The sequence below is a fragment of the Somniosus microcephalus genome, chromosome 29 (assembly GCF_052327205.1).
Source record: "Somniosus microcephalus isolate GS21.2 chromosome 29, FLI_Smic_1.0, whole genome shotgun sequence".
In the NCBI taxonomy this organism is placed as follows: Eukaryota; Metazoa; Chordata; class Chondrichthyes; order Squaliformes; family Somniosidae; genus Somniosus; species Somniosus microcephalus.
In genome coordinates, this window is record NC_141015.1 from 20,925,732 (window position 1) to 20,948,777 (window position 23,046).

Genomic DNA, 23,046 nt, shown 5'->3' on the forward strand with positions numbered 1-23,046 from the left:
TTTAATTCCTCTCCTGGTTGTTCTCTAAAATGACCAGTCAGGAAAGTTAACCTAATGGGCAGATATGTGACGATACTTCAGTAAGTTATATTTCATTATACCCTATTCCACCAAACTGCTGACCACCAAACTGCTGACCACCCAACTTCCTTTTCCAGCTCCCATGTTAGCTGACATTGTTAACGGTTCTCTCTCCTCAGGTACTGTCCCCCTCTCCCTCAAATCTGCCGTCATCACCCCTCTCTTCAAAAACCAAACCTTGACCCCTCCGTCCTTGCAAACTACTGCCTCACCTCCAACCTCCCTTTCCTCTCCAAAGTCCTTAAATGTGTTGTCACCTCCCAAATCTGTGCCCATCTTTCCCGCAATTCCAGGTTTGAATCCCTCCAATCAGGTTTCCGCTCTTGCCACAGTACCGAAACGCCCCTCATCAAAGTCACAAATGACATCCTTTGTGACTGTGACAAAAGTAAACTATCCCTCCTCGTCCTTCTTGACTTGTCTGCAGCCTTTGACACGGTTGACCACTCCATCCTTCTCCAACACCTCCCCACTGTCGTCCAGCTGGGTGGGACTATACTCGCCTGGTTCCATTCTTATCTATCTAATCGTAACCAGAGAATCACCTGCAATGTCTTCTCTTCCCGCTCCCGCATCGTTACCTCTGGTGTCCCCCGAGGATCTATCCTTGGCCCCCTCCTATTTCTCATCTACATGTTGCCCCTTGGTGACATCATCCGAAAACACAGCGTCAGTTTCCACATGTACGCTGACGACACCCAGCTCTACCTCACTACCTCTTCTCTCTACCCTTCCACGGTGTCTAAATTGTCAGACTGCTTGTCCGACATACAGTTATGGATGAGCCAAAATTTTCTCCAATTAAATATTGGGAAGACCGAAGCCATTGTTTTCAGTCCCCGTCACAAACTCCGTTCCTGAGCCACTGACTCCATCCCTCTCCCTAACATCTGTCTGAGGCTGAACCACACTGTTCGCAACCTTGGTCTCATATTTGACCCTGAAATGAGCTTCCGACCACATATCCGCAGCATAACAAAGAACGCCTATTTCCACCTCCGTAACATCGCCCGTCGCCGCCCCTGCCTCAGCTCATCTGCTGCTGAAACCCTCATCCATGCCTTTGTTACCTCTGGACTTGACTATTCCAACGCACTCCTGGCTGGCCTCCCACATTCCGCCCTACGTAAACTTGAGGTCATCCAAAACTCAGCTGCCCGTGTCCTAACTCGCACCAAGTCCCGTTCACCCATCTCCCCTGTGCTCGCTGACCTACATTGGCTCCCGGTTAAGCAGCGCCTCGATTTCAAAATTCTCAACCTTGTTTCCAAATCCCTCCATGGCCTCGCCCCTCCCTATCTCTGTAATCTCCTCCAGCCCCACAACCCCCCGAGATATCTGTGCTCCTCTAATTCTGCCCTCTTGAGCATCCCTGATTATAATCGCTCCACCATTGGTGGCTGTGCCTTCTGTTGCCTGGGCCCTAAGCTCTGGAATTCCCTGCCTAAACCTCTCCGCCTCGCTACCTCTCTGTCCTCCTTTAAGACGCTGCTTAAAACCTACCTCTTTGACCAAGCTTTTGGTCACCTGCCCATATTTATCCTTATGTGGATTGGTGTCAAATATTTTGTCTTGAAATACTCCTGTGCAGCGCCTTGGGGCATTTTACTACGTTAAAGGCAGTGACCCAGAAATTCGGGTCTCCACGGGTGAGTGGGTACTCACCCGTAGGCCCAACGAAAGTGCCGGTTTTGTGCACGCGCGGGAAACCGGAACTTCCGTTCCCTTAAAGGAAGGGGTTCAGAGGTTGAACACGTGCGCCGGAGAGGCAGCGCGTGCGCATCGAACTTACGTTTTATTGCAGGTTTCTCCGGGAGGGTAAGTCTCCAGCAGTTACACTTTTAAAAAGCAGGCGCAAGGCCTGCTTTTAACAAGGTAAGTGGCGAATTAATTAAAATTAAAACATTTTTTCCACAGGTTTATTATTTTTAAATACTTTAAAGAAAGGTAAGTTTATTTTTAGCCCCGTTAGAAAATGTAATTAATTTTTTTCAAAAATTTAAATTATTGTTTATAATAGTTATTTCATGTAATTTATAGTTATATTAAAAATGTGATTTAAAAAAAAAAAAAATTATTTGAAGTTTTAGTGATGTTTTGGGGCTTATAGTATTTATAGGTTTGACAGCTCTTCCTGTCAAATTTATGAATGAAGCATTCCCTGCTACCATTGGCTCTCCATGGCCCACGTGATCCCAGGGGACGCATCGAACTAACTGCGCCCCTGGGATACGTAAGCACTGCGCGCCGGCAGTTGGAGGAGGCCCAGGATCGGAATCCCACGGGGGCCCACAGCTCAATGGCTGGCGCGCAAGGTAAGTGCAGGTCGGAGGCTTGCACCCGCAGGAAGCCCCCGACCCGAATTTCTGGGCCACTATATAAATACAAGTTGTTGTTGTTGATGCAGTTTCTGCAGGTCAAACATCCTGATGTTGCTACTTTTTTTCCAATTCCTTCCTTCTCCTCTTGAGTGACATTCTTAGTGTCTCTTATCTACTGTGTGCAGTCATTATCCTGTAGTCTTTGCATTCCGTGCTCTTCACATGTTGAGCCTTCCCAATTTTCCCATCAGATTCATGGGATATTCATAGACTCCCTTCCAAAATCCTTGTTCTGTATGATCCTTTACTTCATGTTTGAAATCACTGAAGAGAACATAAGAATTAGGAGCAGAAGTCGGCCATACGGTCCTTTGAGCCTGCTCTGCCATTCAATAAGATCATGGCTGATCTTCTACCTCAACTCCACCTTCCCGCACTATCCCCCATATCCTTTGATTCCTCTAGAGTCCAAAAATCTATTGACTCGGAGGATATGGGTTCAAGTTTATATCGAAAATTGGATTGAGTACCGTTAAAACATGGTGCATCAGTTGTGCTGCTGTGTGTATATTTCGGCCCTTTTGTATGGAGGGTAGGAATGTTTGCGCTGCGGTCTGTAAAATGGGGGAGTGACTGATGCACTAGATTCTATGGTACTATGGTGCTTGGCTCGGTGGTAGTATTCTTGCCTCTGAGCCAGAAGCTCATGGGTTCCAGCCGCACTCCTGGGATTTCCAGTACTGTGCTGTAATGTCGGAGGATGCCGTCTTTAGGATGAGCTGTTAACCGGTCATTTATTGTGGGATCTTGCTGTGCACAAATTGTAGCCTCTGCAACAGCAGTGACTGCCGTTCAAAACAATTCATTGGCCATGAAGTGCGTTGGCACACCCTGAGAACACGAGAGGCACCCTATAAAATGCAAGTCTGCTCATTCTTGCCCACTCATAAACTGGCGGCGTTAACAGCACTTTGTATGGATAATGGGCAAACATGTGACATTGTCGGATCCTACACACAACAATATTGAGTTTTGACGAACGGAATTGTCCCCCTGATTCTGGCCTCCTATTCATCCTCTCTCTTTTTGCCTCTCTGAGTTTTTAGCTACCTTGGAATTCCTACTCTCTGGAATTCCCTCCATAGAACTCTCCACCTTTTTAAACACCTTCTCAAACCCATCGCTTCAACCAAGCTTTCTGTCACCTCCTAATCTCTCTCATCCTAGCTCAGTGTTGACTTCCATTTCCAGCACCCTTGGACACTCGGTGAATAGAAATTCCAGTTGTTACTATCGCCGTAATTAACTATTTCATGTGCTTTTACCTTCAGGAAAGCAAAGGCTATGAGTTTGAATCTGAAACGGATACAGAATCTATTGCAAAACTGGTCAAATACGTATATGACAACAGCGAGAATGAGAACATCAGCTTTGCCACCTTGGTAGAGAGAGTGATCCAACAGCTGGTAAGTGGCTGTCTGTGAGTCGGAGAGAGTTTCTGCTTATTTGAGGTTTTGTTTTTGAAATGAAGTGCGTCTATATTGTGGGCAATGTTCCCTGTAGATTTTTTTTTTGGTGTGTGGGACCTTTAACTGGCTGCGCGGCCCATTCAATTTTTCACGCATCCGCGGTTACTCCCATTTTAAAGTCGGTGAGCCGGCTGCGCGGGACCTCCAGACCACCAGGGGGCCACGCAGCTTGATGGGAATGTTGATTGCAGGTTCGGGTTGCATTCTCTGCTTTAAAAAAAAAAGTTGCATTGATGAGCAGGCGTGTAAAATTGTACCCTCACAGAGTAATATTTGTCAAATTGTCAGGCGTATTTTTCACTGCATGCGGTGATGGAATGAGCCAGCGGGGGGCCAGGAAAGCAGGCAGAGATGCGCTTTGCCGGATCCCCGTACGCTTTGCGGAGTGCACAGTCACCGAATGCGCCAAGAGCTTTGTTTAAGCAAAGGGTGACGGCGGTGGAGTGAGTGGCAATGCATTGTGTGCTCGGCTCACCCTGTTGAAGGTGGTGATTGAGGATCAGGATTACCCTGGGCAGATAACGAATGACTGCTAGACGGGGAGAACCAGCTGGATTTTTCCACATGATCATTTCTGACAGTGGTTTTCTGAGAACTGGATTTTGGATTTCTGACTTTTTTGGCATATATTTCCTCCCCCCACCAGAATTTTAGTTGTACCATTTTTGATTAGCCATTTAAAAATCTGAAATGGGAATTCTTTTGGGTTCTCACTCGCTCGCACATCTACCTCAGAATTTCCCCCAAGAAAACTGTCATCGCACACTCTAATTCGCCAGAGAGATGGTGGCAAGAGTTGTGCTGCCTGTTGGAATCTGGCTTGTGGACAACTTCTGCCACTGCCATTGGCGATCGAGACCACCATAGCCCTGAACTTTTGTGCCCCAGGCTCATTCCAAGCTACTGCAGGGAACATCAGTCCATCAGCAGTGCATAGATGCATCAACCTGAGCTGCTGGTGGAGGGTGCCATTGGCTAAGGACTGGGAGCAGGTCACTTCAACCTCTTGGATGAGCGGCGATGCCCATTAAAAACAGCTGGAAAAATTTGTTTTAGAAAGTCAGACTTTGAAAGAAAAATCAACTGCTTTCCTCCGTGAATATAATTAGATGAAGAGTAGGTTGGGCCTGTACTCTCTGGAGTTTAGAAGAATGAGCGGTGATCTCATGAAAACATATAAGATTCTGAAGGGGATTGACAGGGTAGATGCTGAGAGGTTGTTTCCCCTGGCTGGGGAGTCTAGAACCAGGGGTCACAGTCTCAGGATAAGGGGTTGGCCATTTAAGACCAAGATGAGGAGAAATTTCTTCACTCAGAGGGTGGTGAATCTTTGGAATTCTCTACCCCAGAGGGCTGTGGATGCTGAATCGTTGAGTATATTCAAGGCTGAGATCGATAGATTTTTGGACTCATGGGGAATCAAGGGATATGGGGATAGTGCAGGAAAGTGGAGTTGAGGTAGAAGATCAGCCATGATCTTATTGAATGGCGGAGCAGGCTAGAGGGGCCGAATGGCCGACTCCTGCTCCTAATTCTTATGTTACTTAATAAACTTGACATACCTACGCTGACTTTGTTTGCAAATACATTTTAACGTATATGCCGGTTTAAAATTTTACAGGAAGGTGCTTTCGCCTTAGTGTTCAAGAGTGTTCACTTCCCCGGGCAAGCTGTCTGCACCAGGTAAAACACCGTGACTCTGCACTTTAGAGACAAGTTTGCATATCTGTCAATAGCTTATTAAATGGCAGCCAACCTGGTTTTAATACCTGAAATAAAAACAGAAAATGCTGGAAATACTCAAGTGGGTCAGGCGGCATCTGTGGAGAGAGAGAGAAACCGAGTTAACGTTTCAGGTCGATGGCCTTTCGTCAGAACTGGGAGTGATGTCAGGCTGGTGAGATACACTGGAGTGCCCCTGGGGTCAGTACTGGTGTCCTGTGTTTCTAATCTGTATAAGTGTCCTTGTGGTCAAACTTGCACACGTTAATCCAGGCGGAGGGTCTGATCACAGAATCACAGAAACCCCACAGTGCAGATAGAGGCCATTTCAGCCCATCGAGCCTGCACCGACACACATCCCACCCGATCCCCGTAACCCCATGTATTTAATCCCCCTAACACTAAGGGTCAATTTATCATAGCCAATCAACCTAACCCGCACATCTTTGGACTGTGGGAGGAAACCGGAGCACCCGGAGGAAACCCACGCAAACACGGGGAGAATGTGCAAACTCCACACAGACAGTCGCAACGAAGAAACTACACAGGGCCTAGATGAAATTCAGTGCCGAGTAATGCAAAGTGTTACCCATTGAAGAAAAAAGGGAGGCATATACTCCATGAACGGAGTCAAAATTAGCTGGGCAACGGATTGAATGAGATCTGGGAGTTGACGCCCTTAGCACTTAACCGCGTCCAATTATTGAGGGGCAGCAATCAACAAGCACATAGGATGCAAAAGCATAATGCTAGATCGGCTAAAGAAAGAAAGACTTGCATTTCTATAGCGCCTTGCACAACCTCAGGATGTCCCAAAACGCTTTACAGCCAATGAAGTACTTTTGAAGTGTCGTCACTGTTGTAATGTGGGAAACACAGCAGCCAATTTGCGCACAGCAAGGTTCCACAGACAGCAATGTGATAACGGCCAGATAATCTGTTTTTGTTATGTTGGTTGAGGGATAAATATTGGCCAAGACACCGGGGAGCACTCCCCTGCTCCTCTTTGAAATAGTGTCATGGGATCTTTTACATCCAACTGAGAAAACAGACGGGGCCTTGGTTTAACGTCTCATCCGAAAGACAGCACCTCCGACAGCGCAGCCCTCCCTCAGCACTGCACTGGAGTGTCAGCCTAGCTTTATGTGCTCAAGTCCCTGGAGTGGGACTTGAACCCACAACCTTCTGACTCAGGGGTGAGAGTGCGACCCACTGAGCCAAAGCTGACGGCTAAAGGAGAATGTGAGGACATCATAGTGAAGCTGTCTGATGCTCTGTTCAGACCGCACCCTCGGTATTGCAGTCATTCTGGTCACTGAAGCATTCAAGGCCTGAAAGAGGTGCAGAGATGGGAACACAAAGCTGACCCTTGGTGGCAGAGAGCTACATTATGGGGAACGGTGAAAATAACTCACTCCCCTCGGCACCAAATACATCCCTTTCCCTGGCCAATGTCTCCGACTGAACCAGACCGCTCGCAACCTTGGCATCCTATTTGACCCTGAGCTCCGCTTCCGACCCCATATCCTCTCCCATTACCAAAACCGCCTACTTCCATCCTGTAATGCAGGAAACTCTCGCTTTATCGGCACCGAAATAACCGGAAATCTCTATTAACCGGCAAAATTCAGGAGTAGGTTCAGGTAAGTTTTACTTCACATTAGTGGCCGTTCCTGGATCTGTAGCTGTGTAACCGGGGTTCCTGCACCTGTTGCTAAGCAAGAGAGACGCCTGGATCGTGTGGCCGGGGTTCCTGCACCTGTTGCTAAGCAACAAGGACACTTGGATCTGTTGCTGTGTACGGGGCTCTCGTACCCTTTACTATACCTCTCTGTAATCCGGACTTTTTGATAAACCGGCCCCACACTGGTCCCGTCGGAGCCGGATAAAAAAAAGAGTTTCCTGTACCGCCCGTCTCCGCCCCTGCCTCAGCCCAGCTGCTGCTGACCCCCTCATTCGTGCTTTTGTTACCTCCAGACTTGACTATTTCAGTGCTCTCCTGGTCAGCCTCAATCTGTAAACATCAGCTTATCCAAAACTCTGCTGCCTGTATCATAACTTGGAACAAGTTCCGTTCACCCATCACCCCTGTGCTTGCTGACCTACATTGTCTCCCGGTCCGGCCATAGCCCAATTTAAAATTCTCATCTTCGTGTTCAAATCCCTCCATGGCCTCGCCCCACCCTATCTCTGTAACCTCCTCCAACCCTCCAAAAACTCTGCATTCCTGCAATTCTGGCCTCTTGTGAATCCCCCACTTCTTTCTCCCGCTTCCTTCCTGCCCCTATTGGAGGCCATGTCTTCAGCCATCTTAGGCCCTAAGCTCTGGAATTGCCTCTCTTAAACCGCTCCGCCTCTCCTCCTTTTAAGGCGCTCCTTAAACCTATAAAGTTACAGGATAATATAAAATGGAATCGAAAGGGTTAATCCAGAGAAAGAGTTCAAATTAAACCATGACCACAGGACAAAAGGACATAGTACAAACTCGTAAAAGGCAAATTCAGGTCTGATGTCAGGACACTCCTTCATACACTGAGTGATTATTATCTGGAATGGTTTCTGGTTAAGTGGAGGCACAGACTTTGGAATTGTTTAAGATGTGATGATAGGAATTCAAGGATGAGCTACATCGGCTGAATGGCCTCCCTCATTCATACTTTTTGTGGCCTTTATTGGCTTACATATTTCTGAACAAAAATGACCAAGGATGCGAATAATTTATTTGCAAATGGCCCTAAACTGTCTGAATGGGATCTCGGCCTGTTCATCGTGTAGTTTCAGCCTTCAGGGCATGTTAACGACCAGTCTAATCTGCTGAAAAGCTGGATGGAAAGATTTACTAAATGATGGCCATTCTTGCCAAAACGTATGTATCTGTTGGCAAATCCACAGGAATTTTAGCAGCGTCGCCAGCCTACGTACCTCCACATAACCAGTCACACTCTGTTTACCCTTGTGGTCAATGTGTATGTTTTTTGCTGTGTAGGTATGGGTTAGATAAACTAATCTCCAAAACCAACTGAAATCTGCAAGGTTTGGTCAATGGAGCCTAAGAGTAACAGGAATATTCTCAGGAAGCAGTTGAATGATTTAAAGTTATTTTTATAACTTTGTTCAGCTTTCAATGCAAATCTTTTAGGAATCTGAGGTTCACTGTCCCTACAATACTGCAGTCTGAGATTTATTACTTAAACCGCTCCCATGTAGCAAGAGCCACCTCACCGTTTTTAACAAGGAGCTTCCTAAGATTTTGCCTTTCCCTTCCAATTTTTGTTACTAGTTATGGAATTATTTCACTTTACAATAGTGTAAAGTACAATTTTATTGATTGGGCATTTGGAAGTTTATAAAGTTTTTTTTCCCATTCATTCTTGGGATGTGGGCGTCGCTCACAGGGCTGGCATTTATTGTTCATCCCTGGTTGCCCCTGAGAAACTGGTGGTGAGCCGCCTTCTCCTTGAACCGCTGCAGTCCGTGTGGTGAAGGTACTCCCACAACGCTGTTAGGGAGGGAGTTCCAGGATTCTGACCCAGCGAGGATGAAGGGACGGCCGATATATTTCCAAGTCAGGATGGTGTGTGACTTGGAGGGGAACTTGCAGGTTGCAGCTTCAAGTCCCACTCCAGTGACTTGAGCGTATAATCTAGCAGGACACTTCGGTGCAATATTTAGGGAGTGCTGCACTGTTGCAGGTGCTGTCTTCTGGATGAGACGTTAAACCGAAGTGCTGTCTACCCTCTCGGGTGGACATGGAAAATCCCATGGCACTACTTTGAAGAATAGTTGGGAGTTCTTCCGGTGTCCTGGTTCACATTCATCCCTCAACCAACACCACCAAAAACAGAGTTATCTGGTCAATTATCTCATCGCTTGGGATTTTACTGCACGTAGATTGGTTGCCACGTTCCCTTACATTGCAACGGTTACCACAGCCCAACATACTTCATTGGCTGCGAAGTGTTTTGGGATGTCCCGAGGTCATGAAAGGTCCTATATAAATGCAAGCCCTTTCTCGCATCTTACAGAAATGTTAACATTCACGTCTTTTAAGCGGCATTGGTAGACATCACGGATGGATCATTTAGTGCAGTATGCTTTTTTTTTATTTAGACGGGGAAGCCCTCTGATGATTGGTGTGAGAAGCACTCATAAACTTTCGACAGATCACATACCAGTTCTGTACCGTACATGTAAGTAACGTTGGAGCTATGGGTGGAGATGTTCATTCTTTACACGTTGCATCTGAGGATATAGGTTATTGAATATCTAAAAGCAGTTTATTGCTCTCCATAATATTACATTGACTCATTTAGCATAATGTTACATTGACTCATCTAGCATAATATTACATTGACTCATTTAGCATGATGTGGTCAAAACCTGTTGGATACTGAGGGCGGGCCAGAAAAGTCACTTGATACACGGTTCATCTTGTCAAGTTTCAGCGCTCTGGAGTTGCATGGAGGAAGGGAAATAGTTTGTAATGGCATGATCCTAAGTACATGTTGTAGACCAGAGGCACGACTGGTGCACTTAAAGAATCTAATAAAATAATTGAAGGAGAAGTTAGGTGGAAATGCCTGCTTGAGACCCATCTTGGGCTCCAAGCCCAGTGACACTAAAGTAGTGAAACCGAGACACTACCAGGAAATCCCTTTGCCTTGCATCAACCCAGCTCATGCATTTTTTTGTTTTCAGCATAAAATGCATGGAGCCGCTCGGTAAATACAAATATTTAGGTGCTTGTCCACTCGCCTACCTTCTCCTGTTAGTGTTGTGCCTATTGACATGTCCTTCTGTTTTGTGTTGATCTTTCACTGGGCATGGGGGGAGGGAGGGGAGGTGGGGGAAGTGCAAAGCGGGTAATGATGTAATTCTCATGAGTTTTGATGTTGAATATTTGAATGCTTTTAGCATGTAAAGAAGTGAAGCCAAGCTATCCTGTCCCTCGCACTGATGGTTCAACCTCTTTGTACCCTGTTGGGGAAGAGAAGTCGGTGGAGTACTACTTCGCATCAGATGCCAGGTGAATTTTTTGGTCTTCCAATCTGTAGTCCTTTGGTTTAGCTGGAAGTGAGTGGTTGGCGAATTATAGGCAACGTGTGTTTCCAAGATGCATGACTGGTAGGTGAGGGCATCATAACTTGTTCCTGTAAGAGTTCCCCTTATATTTAACCATTTGTGGATCTCTCGTGGCATTGCTCATACGCAACGTGAAGCCCAGTTGTGATGTGTAGCTGCTAAGGTGGAGCTCGGTTAACTTGGCCTGTCCCTTTTTAGGCTGACCACTCGAGTACTCCCTCTGGCGAAAGTGGTTTAAGTCAGCACCGTTATATAATCGAAGCTACTTGTAAATGTCTGGCTTAAGGCCAGAAGAATCCAGCAGGGAAATGACTGGCGTTTATTTTTTAAGATTATTTTATACTTGTAACAAAGTGTGGCGTGTGACTGGCTTGTGGAAGCGGGAACCAACAAGTACTTTTACTGGCGAGTCTCCTGTGCCAAAACTCTAGGAAAGTTAGACCAAGGCTTGTTTAAAAAGGACAAGGATGTTATAGCTTTTGATGCACATGATGATAATCGGCTAAAGAAAAGTTGTGTCCCATCAAAGTTACAAAGTCAAATTGTTGTTAAGTAAACACTTGATGAGATCAACCAGAGCTCAACTGCTGTTTGGTAAGGGACATTTGCAGAGTGGAGGCTTCTACCAAATTTCAGGCTGAAATGCTTGACTTTCTCTTTAATTGTGATTGCGAAGGACAGTCAGACGGTGTCGATAAGGTATTTTCTGTTGTTGGAGTTTCAAATAATTGACTTCCTTTTTGAGACAGCCAGAGGTACTCAAAGGATAGCTACTCCCACCTACTCGGAGTCTATCCCACATCTCCCACCTACTCGGGGAGTCTATCCCACATCTCCGACCTACTCAGGGAGTCTATCCCACATGTGCACGGGCTATTGGAACCGACAACAGAGAAGGTGGCTGGTTTGGGCTCCATTGACACTTTTAAAAGAAGCTGAATTGATATCTGTGGAACAGTGGGGAGTTACCAATACACTCGTTTTTCAGGTGGAGAAATTAGCAGGGATGTCAATTGCAGTTAACTTCTGCGATTAATGCGTTAATTTTTTTTGTCAATTAATTTTTTAGCACATTAATCACAGAGGTTACATGGAGAGAACACAGCAGGGTGAAAAAGGGATTCCAGGAAGGAAAGCCTGAGAGAGGAGGGAGCAGGCCAAGTGTGGGAATGGGATACTGGGAGGGAAAGCCTGAGAGAGGAGGGAGCAGGGCCGAGGGTGGGAATGGGATACTGGGAGGGAAAGCCTGAGAGAGGAGGGAGCAGGCCGAGGGTGGGAATGGGACACTGGGAGGGAAAGCCTGAGAGAGGAGGGAGCAGGCCGAGGGTGGGAATGGGAAAGGAAGAGCTATTTGGAAACCGAGTTCATGGACAAGCAAGACTCCATCTAGTCAGTTATAACAAACATCTACTCAGGAACTCATTACCTTTTACCAAAGGCTGGGAATGACTGAAAAGTAACTTTCCATTACTTTTAGATTTCAGGTAAGAGAGTTTTGAGTACTTGTGACTGTCTGTATTATGCGGTTAACTCTAATTAAAAATTTTTTTTTAAAATGGTCCTTATACTCATTTATCTAGCTTATAATCAACTTTAATCCCGGCAGTCAAATCACCCCTGATAACAGTAAAGACAAAGCTGACGGTAGACACACCGGCCAAAACTGACCCCAATATAACCAGTGTGGCAGCTAGGGGCTTAACGTTAAAGCTGACGCCTAAATACTTAGCAACACTGGTGATGACTGGATCAATTTAAAATGCGATTAAAACAAAAATCACTGAGATTAACATTTTTTGATCATAAAATTAATTGCAGTTAATTGTTTTAATCGGTTGACAGCCCTAGAAATTAGTGATCTTCAAAGTGGTGATCAACAAGGAGAAGGGAGGAAATCCTGTGGTAGAATAAATACACGCGGAGTCAGAATTGAGAGGCTCGTGGGCAAAGAGGCCGAAATTACATTTTATACCAGATTACTTATGACTCGAACGCCTGATGTTTTGTGGTGGGTGGAAGGGATTTCCACAAGTTTTATGTTTTTAAAAAGTTCCTTTTGGAAGCTATTGTTTACTCATGGGGATTGGTCACGAGTGTTGTTCACTCACGGGGGTTGGTCACGAGTGTTGTTCACTCACGGCGGTTGGTCACGAGTGTTGTTCACTCACGGGGGTTGGTCACGAGTGTTGTTCACGCACGACGGTTGGTCACGAGTGTTGTTCACTCACGGGAGTTGGTCACGAGTGTTGTTCACTCACGGGGGTTGGTCACGAGTGTTGTTCACTCACGGCGGTTGGTCACGGGTGTTGTTCACTCACGGGGGTTGGTCACGAGTGTTGTTCACTCACGGGGGTTGGTCACGAGTGTTGTTCACTCACGGCGGTTGGTCACGAGTGTTGTTCACTCACGGCGGTTGGTCACGAGTGTTGTTCACTCACGGCGGTTGGTCACGAGTGTTGTTCACTCACGGCGGTTGGTCACGAGTGTTGTTCACTCACGGCGGTTGGTCACGAGTGTTGTTCACTCACGGCGGTTGGTCACGAGTGTTGTTCACTCACGGCGGTTGGTCACGAGTGTTGTTCACTCACGGCGGTTGGTCACGAGTGTTGTTCACTCACGGCGGTTGGTCACGAGTGTTGTTCATTGGCGGGGGAGTTTGTCACCACGGTGTTTGATTTTTACAGCGCTATCATTGAGCACACAAACCGAGCGATTTTCCTGGAGGATGATGATGTGGCGGCGGTGGTCGAGGGCTGTCTCTCTATTCACCGGGTCGAGCGCGCAGCAAGCGACTGCTCAGCCCGTGGTATCCAGACTCTGCAAGTGGAGCTGCAGCAGATGATGAAAGGTAAGAGCAGAGGCAAAATCGGGCAGAATCTGCTGCTGGCAGAGGCACTGAGCAGCAGTGTTGGCGGAGTGGGCTCGAGGGGCAAAAGGCCTCCTCCTGCTCCGATTTCTTATGAATGCCGCACCTAGCCATCCCATAAGCTGGTTAGATCCCTCACCGTTGTGCCCTGGCCTCCCCTCAGAAGAACATCCTGTAATACGACGGTGTGAATGTTTGCTTTTCCCTGCACCAGCTATCCTGTGGGCTCAGAGTGATTGTACCAAGGAATTAGCGTCAATCTTTGTCCATTTACTCGGAAGCTAATGTATGCCTAGAAATGTTTATAAGGAAGTTGAAGGGAAGGTTGAGTTATACTTAATGTTTGAAAGTCTTGGGTTTTATAACTATTGACTGACCTTCAGTATTCTAGAATCATAGAATGATACAGCACAGCAGGAGGCCATTCGGCCCATTGTGCCTGTGCCGGCTCTTTGAAAGAGCGATCAAATTAGTCCCACTTTCCCCAATAGCCCTGCAAATTTTTCATTTTCAAGTATTTATCCAATTCCTGTTTGAAAGTTACTATTGAATCTGATTCCACTGCCCTTTTCAGGCAGCGCATTCCAGATCACCACAACTCGCTGCGTTTAAAAAAAATCTCCTCCTCTCCCCTATTCAACTCGGTTCCAGGAACTGGGGCAAAAATCGGGGAGAGCAGAAATGAAGGGGAACATGATTGAATTAGGAAAGGCTAGCAGTATGAAATAAATGAGTAGCAAAAGGGAAGTGCGGGGGGTTACAGAATTAAAGACAAGCGAATATCAGTTCTAAAATCAAATATATTTAAAAATCTGCTAAGAGAAACATCGTGGCTTTTTGCTAGCAACACATCAGTTTGGTCTGAGAGCTTGTCTGGAATATTGCCAGAAGTTGGTACGTCATTTTATAATGTTTAGTTGAGGGAGTTGCCTGGCGTTTGAATGTAGACAGAGCAGCAATGAGTAAAGGTCACCTAACCCCTCCAGCTCATCATCCACCGCCTACTCTCACTACCATTGAATTCTTGCATTTCCTTTATTTGGGGGTCGATTTTCATTTAAGCTGTCGGGAAGGAGGCGGGACTACATCTTTCGGGTTTTAGTCCCGTCTACATCGACGTCTGGCCAATCCACGTGATTTTCCCTTGATTGACCTTGTTGAGCCCGCCCAGCGGGCTCAGCAGGCCAATTAAGAGCCACCCGGCAACAGGTGACGTCACAGACTGAAATTTCATCTGTCAAGAGGTCTTGACAGATGAAATATCAGTGTTTCACAGCTGTTTGAAGCTGTCAAACACTGACAGTCTTACTTCTAACCTGAGTCCTTCTCCACAGACTCAGTTAGAAATCTCACCGGCAATGAAAGCTGAAGGCTGTCACTTTTGACAGATCGCAGCCATTTTGCTTTCAGTGCGGCTGAGTGATGGACTCCCGAAACCTAGAGGAAGAAAGGCTGTTAAGGTAAGTACAGGTAATTTAAACTTCTTTAGACACACCAACACACTTACCTTTGCACTCATGCACCCATCACTCACCTGAACACCGACATCGCGACCCCTCCAAGTCCTTCAACCCGACGGCCCACCTGCTCTAACCTGGCGTGGTTTGGAGCCGTCGGGAATCCCACAGGACACCCCTCAAAATAGGGATTAGGCTAAAAACTGCCTGTTAACTACCTGTTAACAGGCAGTTAATTGGCACTAATCCCTTCCCGCCTCGGGTCGGCGGGTCCCAGTGCGGGGCGGGTACCCGCCTCCTGTGAAACTTACGTGGAGGCAGGTTTTGGGCGGGATGGTGTCGGGACCCCCGAATTTGGGATTTGCCCCCCCCCCCCCCACGCCTGAAACCCCGCCTGACGGCTCCAGGAAAATCGACCCCTTGAAGTCTTCACTCTTCTCAATTTACCCTATAGGTTCACGTTTGATGTATTTACTGGTTTTACCCCAGTACCATTTTTAGACCATTGAATGTGGGAGGGGAAACGAAGATTGGAATATGGTTTCAGGCTCTGTGATTTGTGATTCTTCTGTTTGTACGTGCTGACTTAAAACTGGGAAGTGCCTGCCCTTGAATGCATAAAGTGAGCAGAATAGTGGTGAAAATTCCTGGAAGTCTCGTGGCTGTAATCACTTTAATCACTGGATCTGGCTTGGCAGTTATACAGCACAGTAATGTCATAATTCAGCCCAACACTGCAATCATAGTATAAGATCAGCCCGCATCCTTGCTCTGCTTTATTTCTTCTTGGGATGTGCATGATATTGGCAAGACAGCTTCTGAGTCAGAAGGTTGTGGGTTCAAGTCCCACTCCATGGACTTGAGCACATAAAGCTAGGCTGACACCCCACTGCAGTGCTGAGGGAGTGCTGCACTGTCGGAGGTGCCGTCTTTCAGATGAGACATTAAACCGAGGCCCCGTCTGCTCTCTCAGGTGGGCGTAAAAGATCCCATGGCACTATTTCGAAGAAGAGCAAAGGAGTTATCCCCAGTGTGCTGGCCAATATTCATCCCTCAATCAACATCACTAAAATAGATGATCTGGTCATTATTACATTGCTGTTTGTGGGAGTTTGCTGTGTGCAAATTGGCTGCTGCGTATCCTACATTACAACAGTGACTCCACTTCAAAAAGTACTTCATTGGCTGTAAAGCGCTTTGGGGCGACCTGATGTTGTGAAAGGCGCTATAGAAATGCAAGTCTTCCTTTTTATATTACCCATCCCTTGTTTCCCATTAAGAGTTCATGTGGGACTGGAGTCCAGTGTAGGCCAGACTGAGTAAGGGTGGCAGAGTTCTTCTCTGAAGGGCATTCGAGAACCAGTTGGGTATGATGATGAATCCAGTAGCTTTCATGGTCACAAGTGACTAGATTTATTGATGTCTTAGTGCTTTGCCATTGTGGGATTTGAGCTTGTGATCTCGGAGTTGCTAGATCACCACCAGAATCAACAGGCCACCATTGCAGCTGCTTTCCGCCGAAGCTAAACTTGTTGTAAATCTATCTTAATTGCGATGAGGACGTCGGGTCTTAAAAAGCACAGATTTAGATTGATTTTGACTGCGAGGGTCACCCACTGAATTATGAATACTAAACATGGGCCTGGCTCAGGAGCTTGATAAATTATTACAAGCACAGCCTCGGGACTTTGTTTTCCTCCTACACAAAATCTTCTGACCTCTTTTTTTTATTGAATACATTTTCATGTGATTATTCTGCCTGACCTTTCTGCAGGAAGCTACAGTTCCTTTATGCAGAAAGAAATCTTTGAACAGCCAGAATCGGTGGTGAACACTATGAGGGGAAGAGTCAATTTTGAGAATAACACAGGTAAGAGTGAGGACTTAAAAGTTCAGTGAACGCAAAATTTCAACATTGCGCTTCTTAAAAGTACCCCAATTACCTGTTGCACTTCCTACCACATTGACTAAAATCTAGAAAGTGCGGATTTTGGTGGAAATTCCTGGGAACTAAGGGCGGGGAAGAGGGGAGAGAGAATTGAATCGATGGCCTGTCTTTTTAAGAAATGTGTGAGCTGGAACTTCTTCCTGTGGAATTCTCTGCCACAGAGGGCGGGTGGAGGCCAATTCATTAAATATATTCAAGAAGGAGTTGGATATATTTCTTGAGGCTAAAGGGATCAAGGGATATGGGGAGAAAGCAGGGACCGGGTAGTGAATTTGGATGATCAGCCATGATCTCATTGAATGGCGGAGCAGGCTCGAGGGGCCGAATGGCCTACTCCTGCTCCTATCTTCTATGTTTCTATGTTTCCTGCAATGAGTGCCATTTGAGGTCAATCTCCAGAGTGGAAAAATCATGAGATATTCTTTTAAACATACAATTGTTTATTGTTTTTTTCGTTTGCTCTTGGAATGTGAGTGACGCTTTCAAGGCTGCCTTTATTGCCCACCCATAGTTGCCTTGAAGCGGTCTGGGGGAGGGGGGGGGCTCCCGCGCAGGCCGCTCACCAGCTTTTAAATGGAAAAACCGAGCGTGTGTAGAAATTTGAACGGGCCGCGCAGCCCGTTAAAGGGGGCCGCGCGCACTCAATACGAGAGGAAACATCGTCCTGAGGGCGTTATGAGTCTGCTTGTGACTCCAGGCCGGGTAGGTTTGGCAGATTCCCTTCCTTGAAGGGCCTTACTGAATCAGTTGGGTTTTACACCAATCCAGCTCATTGGGGCGGAACTTTAACCCCTAAAAATGAGTGGGTTGGGGTCGGGAGGAATGTTAAAATGTAAAAAAATCTCAAACCCGCCCCAGCCCTCCTCGAACCCGCCCACTTCTGCTTTTAACGGAGGCGGGCGAGGGCGAGTGACCAACCTGCTCCCAGGAGGCGGGCCACTCATTTAAATATTTTAATGAGGCTGCCCGCCTCACATTTTTTCCTCCATTTTAGGCTTAACTCTGGCCAGCCGGGTTTCCTGGGCCTCGGGAAACCCGGCAGCTAAAGGGAGGTGAGGACTGCTGGATTCAGCAGGTAACAGCACTGCTTCTGGGCCAGGAGAAGCCCGAGTGCTTCCTGCCCTGGCTCACCAAGCTTGCCCTGTAAACCACTCCTGCAATTGGCCGACCACACCCCGCCCCTGGTCTGAGCCACGATCTCCCACTGACCCGGTCTTTCCGATTTCTCCCTTCTCTACGCTCCTTCGGCCTCCGAATCCTCTCCGTCCAACCTCCGCTCCCCCTCCCCCCCCCCACCCCCCCCCACCCCTCATCTCCAGCCTCTGATCTCACCCTGAACCGTACGACCTCTCCGCCAATCTCTCCCCTCCAGCCTCCGATCCCCCTCCATCCAGCCTCTGATCTCTTTTCCCCCCCCCCCCCCCCGCCCCCTTCGGCCTCCGATCTCCCCACTCCTCCACATTTCTGGCCTCTGATCTTCCCCCCCCCCCCCCCCCCACCCATGGCCCCTTCCACCTGCCTCCGATCTCCCCTGGCCATTCTGATCCCTCCCTCCCGCCCTCCCACTCCCCGGCTGCGGCCTGGTGCCGAAGGCCTATCCGCCTGACCGCCAGGAAGCGGAGACAAAGGCCAGGATTTTGTAAATGTGGACGCGTTGGGGGTGGGACTGCTGGTTGTAGGGTTTTAGTCCCACCTCCAGCAAAATCTGACGAACCCACGCTATTTTCCCTTGATTGGCCTTGTTAAGCCCGCCCTGTGGGTTTAGCCAGCCAATTAAGGGAAAGCCGGTGACAGAGGATGTCAGCGTATGACGTTTTATCTGTCTCAAATTTTTTGACAGATGAATTGTCAGCGTTTGACAGCTTTGAGAGGCTGTCAATCACTGACTATCTCTGTTCTGAGGTGAGCCCTTGCACAGAGGGCTCACCAAGGCCTCTCTCCTCAGCAGAAAGCAGATGGCTGCTGCATCTGAGAATGCAGCAGCCATTCTGCCATCTCTGCCATTGAGATGAGGCTCCTCCGGATCCCCAAGGGTTGAAGCCTGCAGGAAGAAGCAAAGGTAAGGAAACTTTTTCTAACACTTTACACTCACCTCTCATACTTACCTGTCCACACTTGCACCCATCACTCACCTCTACAGCTGACATTTGGACTCCTCTCACCCCCACAGACCCACTGCTTGCCTCGCTGACCCTGGCGGGGTTTCCTGACGTCGGGAAGCCCGCATCAGCAGGCGTAAAATGGGAAAATGCCTCTTAACAGGCAGTTAATTGGCTGTAATCCCCAGCCCGCCTCAAGGAGATGGATCGCTGAGCAAGTCGGGGTTCCGCCTCCCGGGAAGATGGTTCGGCGGCGGGTAGGGAGCGGGGTTGGGACCCGCTCCCAATTTTTCCCATTTTCCCAGCAGTCCCACCTCCAAACCCACTTCCTCAGGGCTGGTAAAATCCAGCCCAAGGAATTTTAATCAGACCCTACTGTTACATACGGCAGGGCCTGGGGGAAACCCATTCTTCTGGGTTTCCTGAATGCAAAACAGCCCTTCCCACCCTCTCTCTCCCGCCCCCGCCCCAACTCGCTCCCTCCCTATAAATATAGGGGCCATCATGTCTGATGCCAGCCCACAAATTGCCAATTTGTTCTTAATTTAGTTTCACTAACTATGTGGTGGGATTTGTTTTTAAGCAAGGCAGGGAGAATTTCAAAAATTAGCATCATAATTGTACTTCATGCAGCCAAATGTGTTAGTTTAGTTGGTTTAATGGGGCATAGTTACCTCAGGAGGTGGAGTGACCTGGCATCCTGACCCTAGCAGCCTACAGCTGGTCACTTCAGTTGGTTGATCCTCATCCTTGTAGGCCACAGTGGAACAGGAACAAACTGGGAGGTATAATTACCAGTATTAAGTGGTGTGACTTTCTCTTGCCCCAGTTAGAAAGAGAAGGAAGAACTCGGGTCGTCCCAAAGCACTTTACAGTCAATGAAGTCACTGTTGTAATGTAGGAAATGTGGCAACCATTTTGCACGCAGCAAGGTCCCACAAACAGCAATGTGATAATAGAAACATAGAAGATCGGAGCAGGAGTAGGCCATTCGGCCCCTCGAGCCTGCTCCGCCATTCAATGAGATCATGGCTGATCATCCAAACTCAGTATCCTGTCCCTGCCTTCTTCCCATATCCCTTGATCCCTTTAGCCTTAAGAAATATATCCAACTCCTTCTTGAATATATTTAATGAATTGGCCTCAACTGCCTTCTGTGGTAGAGAATTCCACAGGTTCACCACTCTCTGGGTGAAGAAATTCCTCCTCATCTCAGTCCTAAATGGCTTACCCCTTATCCTTAGACTGTGACCCCTGGTTCTGGACTCCCCTGCCATCAGGAACCTCCTTCCTGCATCTAGTCTGTCTAGTCCTGTTAGAATTTTATAAGTTTCAATGAGATCCCCTCTCATTCTTCTAAACTCCAGCGAGTATAAGCCCAATCGACCCAATCTCTCCTCATATGTCACTCCTGCCATCCCAGGTATCAGTCTGGTGAATCTTCACTGCACTCCCTCCATAGCAAGAACATCCTTCCTCAAATAGGGCAACCAAAACTGCACACAATACTCAAGGTGTGGTCTCACCAAGGCCCTGTACAACTGCAGCAAGACATCCTTGTTCCTGTACTCGAACCCTCTCGCTACGATAATGACCAGATAATCTGTTTCTGAGGTGTTGGTTGAGGGATAAATATTGGCCAGAACACTGGGGAGAACACCCCTGCTCATCTTTGAAATAGTGGCCATGGGATCTTTTACATCCACTTGAGTTTAAAGTCTCATCTGAAAGACGGCACCTCTGACAGTGCAGCACTCCCTCAGTACTACAGTGAAGCGTCAGCCTAGATTTTGTGCTCAAGTCTCTGGAGTGGGACTTGGATGGATGGATGGACTGATCCCATCTTATCTGCCCATTAACGTCTCCTCCGACATCTCCAACAATTCCTCACTTCCTCAGTGCTGTGCTGAAGCGTCAACTCGGACTTTGTGCAAATGAAGTGGGACTTGAACCCACAACCTTCTCACTCGAGAGGTGAGCACGCTGCCACAGAGCCAAGTCTATGTATTGAGAATAGCTGGCTATCCTACGATCTCTTCCTAATGTTTTGCAGTCCCATTGACATTTGGGGCTTTGTGTGTGGCGTCCTGTGTCAGCAGTAGTGCGCGTGGCCAGTACAACCACGACTAGCAATAGCGGCTGGTGTGGTGCCGTGGCTGTATTGAGGCTTCCAGCCTAGTGTAGCACAAAGTTTATTTACTCTTAATCTGTGCCCTTAAACAAACTGGTCCTTACACATGCTGGTGCTGAAATTCCAGGGGGAATCACATAGCATTACGTAGCATGTGCAGCACAAAATCGGGCCAATTTGGGCCAACTGGTCTGTGCCAGTGTTTATGCTCCACACGAGCCTCCTCCCACCCATCTTCCTCAAGAGTTCCTCGGATCTCCTGTCATAACATCAGCAGGAGATTGGCGAAACAGCTCGGATAAATGGCGCAAAAAAGCCATCGCCGCCGTTTCCCTGACGGGCTTTCGCTGCTCTCCCGTCAATGCAGCAGAAATTCCAGGCTGTCCTCTTTATCGAATCGTAAGCTAAGCTGCCTCCTTTAGTTTTGGGCACAGAACGAGTGGTTTCATGGGACACCGTAGGGGAGATCTTGTGCCTTCTGCCTGGAAAAAGTCTCTTAAAGGGACCAGCACCTCTGGGACTTGAGGTACAGTTAATGATTTTTACCCCTGGCATGGACTATGGAGCATTGGTGGTTCAGAGAGTAACAACACCACCTAAAGATTAGTTTGTGCTATATTGGTTCACTGCCACTAGGAGTCTCTAATACACATTGTAATTAATCTACAATATTCTATTTATAGTGTATACCAACATCTTGTAGCAGAGAATCAGTAACGTACAAGGTTACGTTCTAAAATGGAGTCCTCTGTAATTATTTATGGTAAGGTCCATGTCTCAGACAGAACTTCCTTGGGGAGGCATGACCCCTCCTCACCCCACCCCCCCTCACCAAATAAGAGGACATTGGATGGGATAGTCCACTTTTGTCGTGCATTTGCCTGTTACTGGCTAGTCAGAAACAACGTTCCCGCTAAGCTGCGCGGCCGCACAGTGGTCTGGAGGTCCCGTGCAGGCCGCTCACCGGCTTTTACACGGAAGAAACCGCGCACGCGTGAAAATTTGAATGGGCTGCGCAGCCAGTTAAAGGGACTGCGCACGGATGGAAAAAAAAATCAGAGGGAACATCGGTTAGAAAGTAGTGATGACGTGACATTGGACTGAGGTGAGTGTGCGACATCGGGTCCTCGCACGTGAAACGGCAGAGTTAAACATTTTGTGTGCTTTGTGTTTACTTCCCTCCCCGCCTTCTGCCCCCCCACAGAGTGGGATAACCTGTTCATTTAACATCGTCCCCCCGCTCAGAAGATCTTCAGGAGAAAAGTCAGTCACTTCGGGCAGGAGGGAGAGTGCAGATCATGTAATGGCGTAACGCAACATAAAAGGCATTTGAAACGTCACCCTACTCGTATAACGCTACTCATTCAACCGAAATAATTCAACTAGCTATGCAAATATTATAACTGGAGCGTGAATGGAAAGCAGTGAATTTTATTAATATAGCTGCTCTCTCCCCTTGCGCACCAACTCAAAATTGCCAATTACTCCTTATCCCTTTTTACTTGCATTTCGTTTTCATTCAGTGGAACGGGTCGTATGTTAATATTTTAATGGTAAAATTAGGTGACAGTGTTTAGTGTTTAATATTTTACTGCTTAATTGCAATTGCAAGCCAACCACAAAGCATCGGTCATGTGATAGTCCTGAGGCTGCTTGTTTTTTGAAGGTTTTTTGTCTTTGTTGGGGTGAATTTTGTGCTCGTCGAATTAAGGATTGTTGCTGATCGGATACGAACACTTTACTATTTCCGGCTGCCAGTGTCAGCTTTAAGGGTTCCTGGTCCAGGTTCCGCACGGCCAGCTGGTTGGCA

At 47.4% G+C, this 23,046-nt stretch overlaps 1 protein-coding gene across 1 annotated transcript in view; it reads left to right on the forward strand.

Moving 5' to 3' along the window:
• LOC147098533 (glutamine--fructose-6-phosphate aminotransferase [isomerizing] 1-like) overlaps positions 1–23,046 on the forward strand; it is a 106,250-nt gene that overhangs the window by 42,700 nt on the left and 40,504 nt on the right. Inside the window, exons 6-11 of the mRNA XM_085970346.1 lie at positions 3,734–3,868; positions 5,553–5,614; positions 9,764–9,843; positions 10,568–10,679; positions 13,420–13,583; positions 16,833–16,928. Coding sequence (XP_085826472.1) covers positions 3,734–3,868; positions 5,553–5,614; positions 9,764–9,843; positions 10,568–10,679; positions 13,420–13,583; positions 16,833–16,928 — 649 coding nt within the window. The remainder of the gene's footprint in view (positions 1–3,733; positions 3,869–5,552; positions 5,615–9,763; positions 9,844–10,567; positions 10,680–13,419; positions 13,584–16,832; positions 16,929–23,046) is intronic.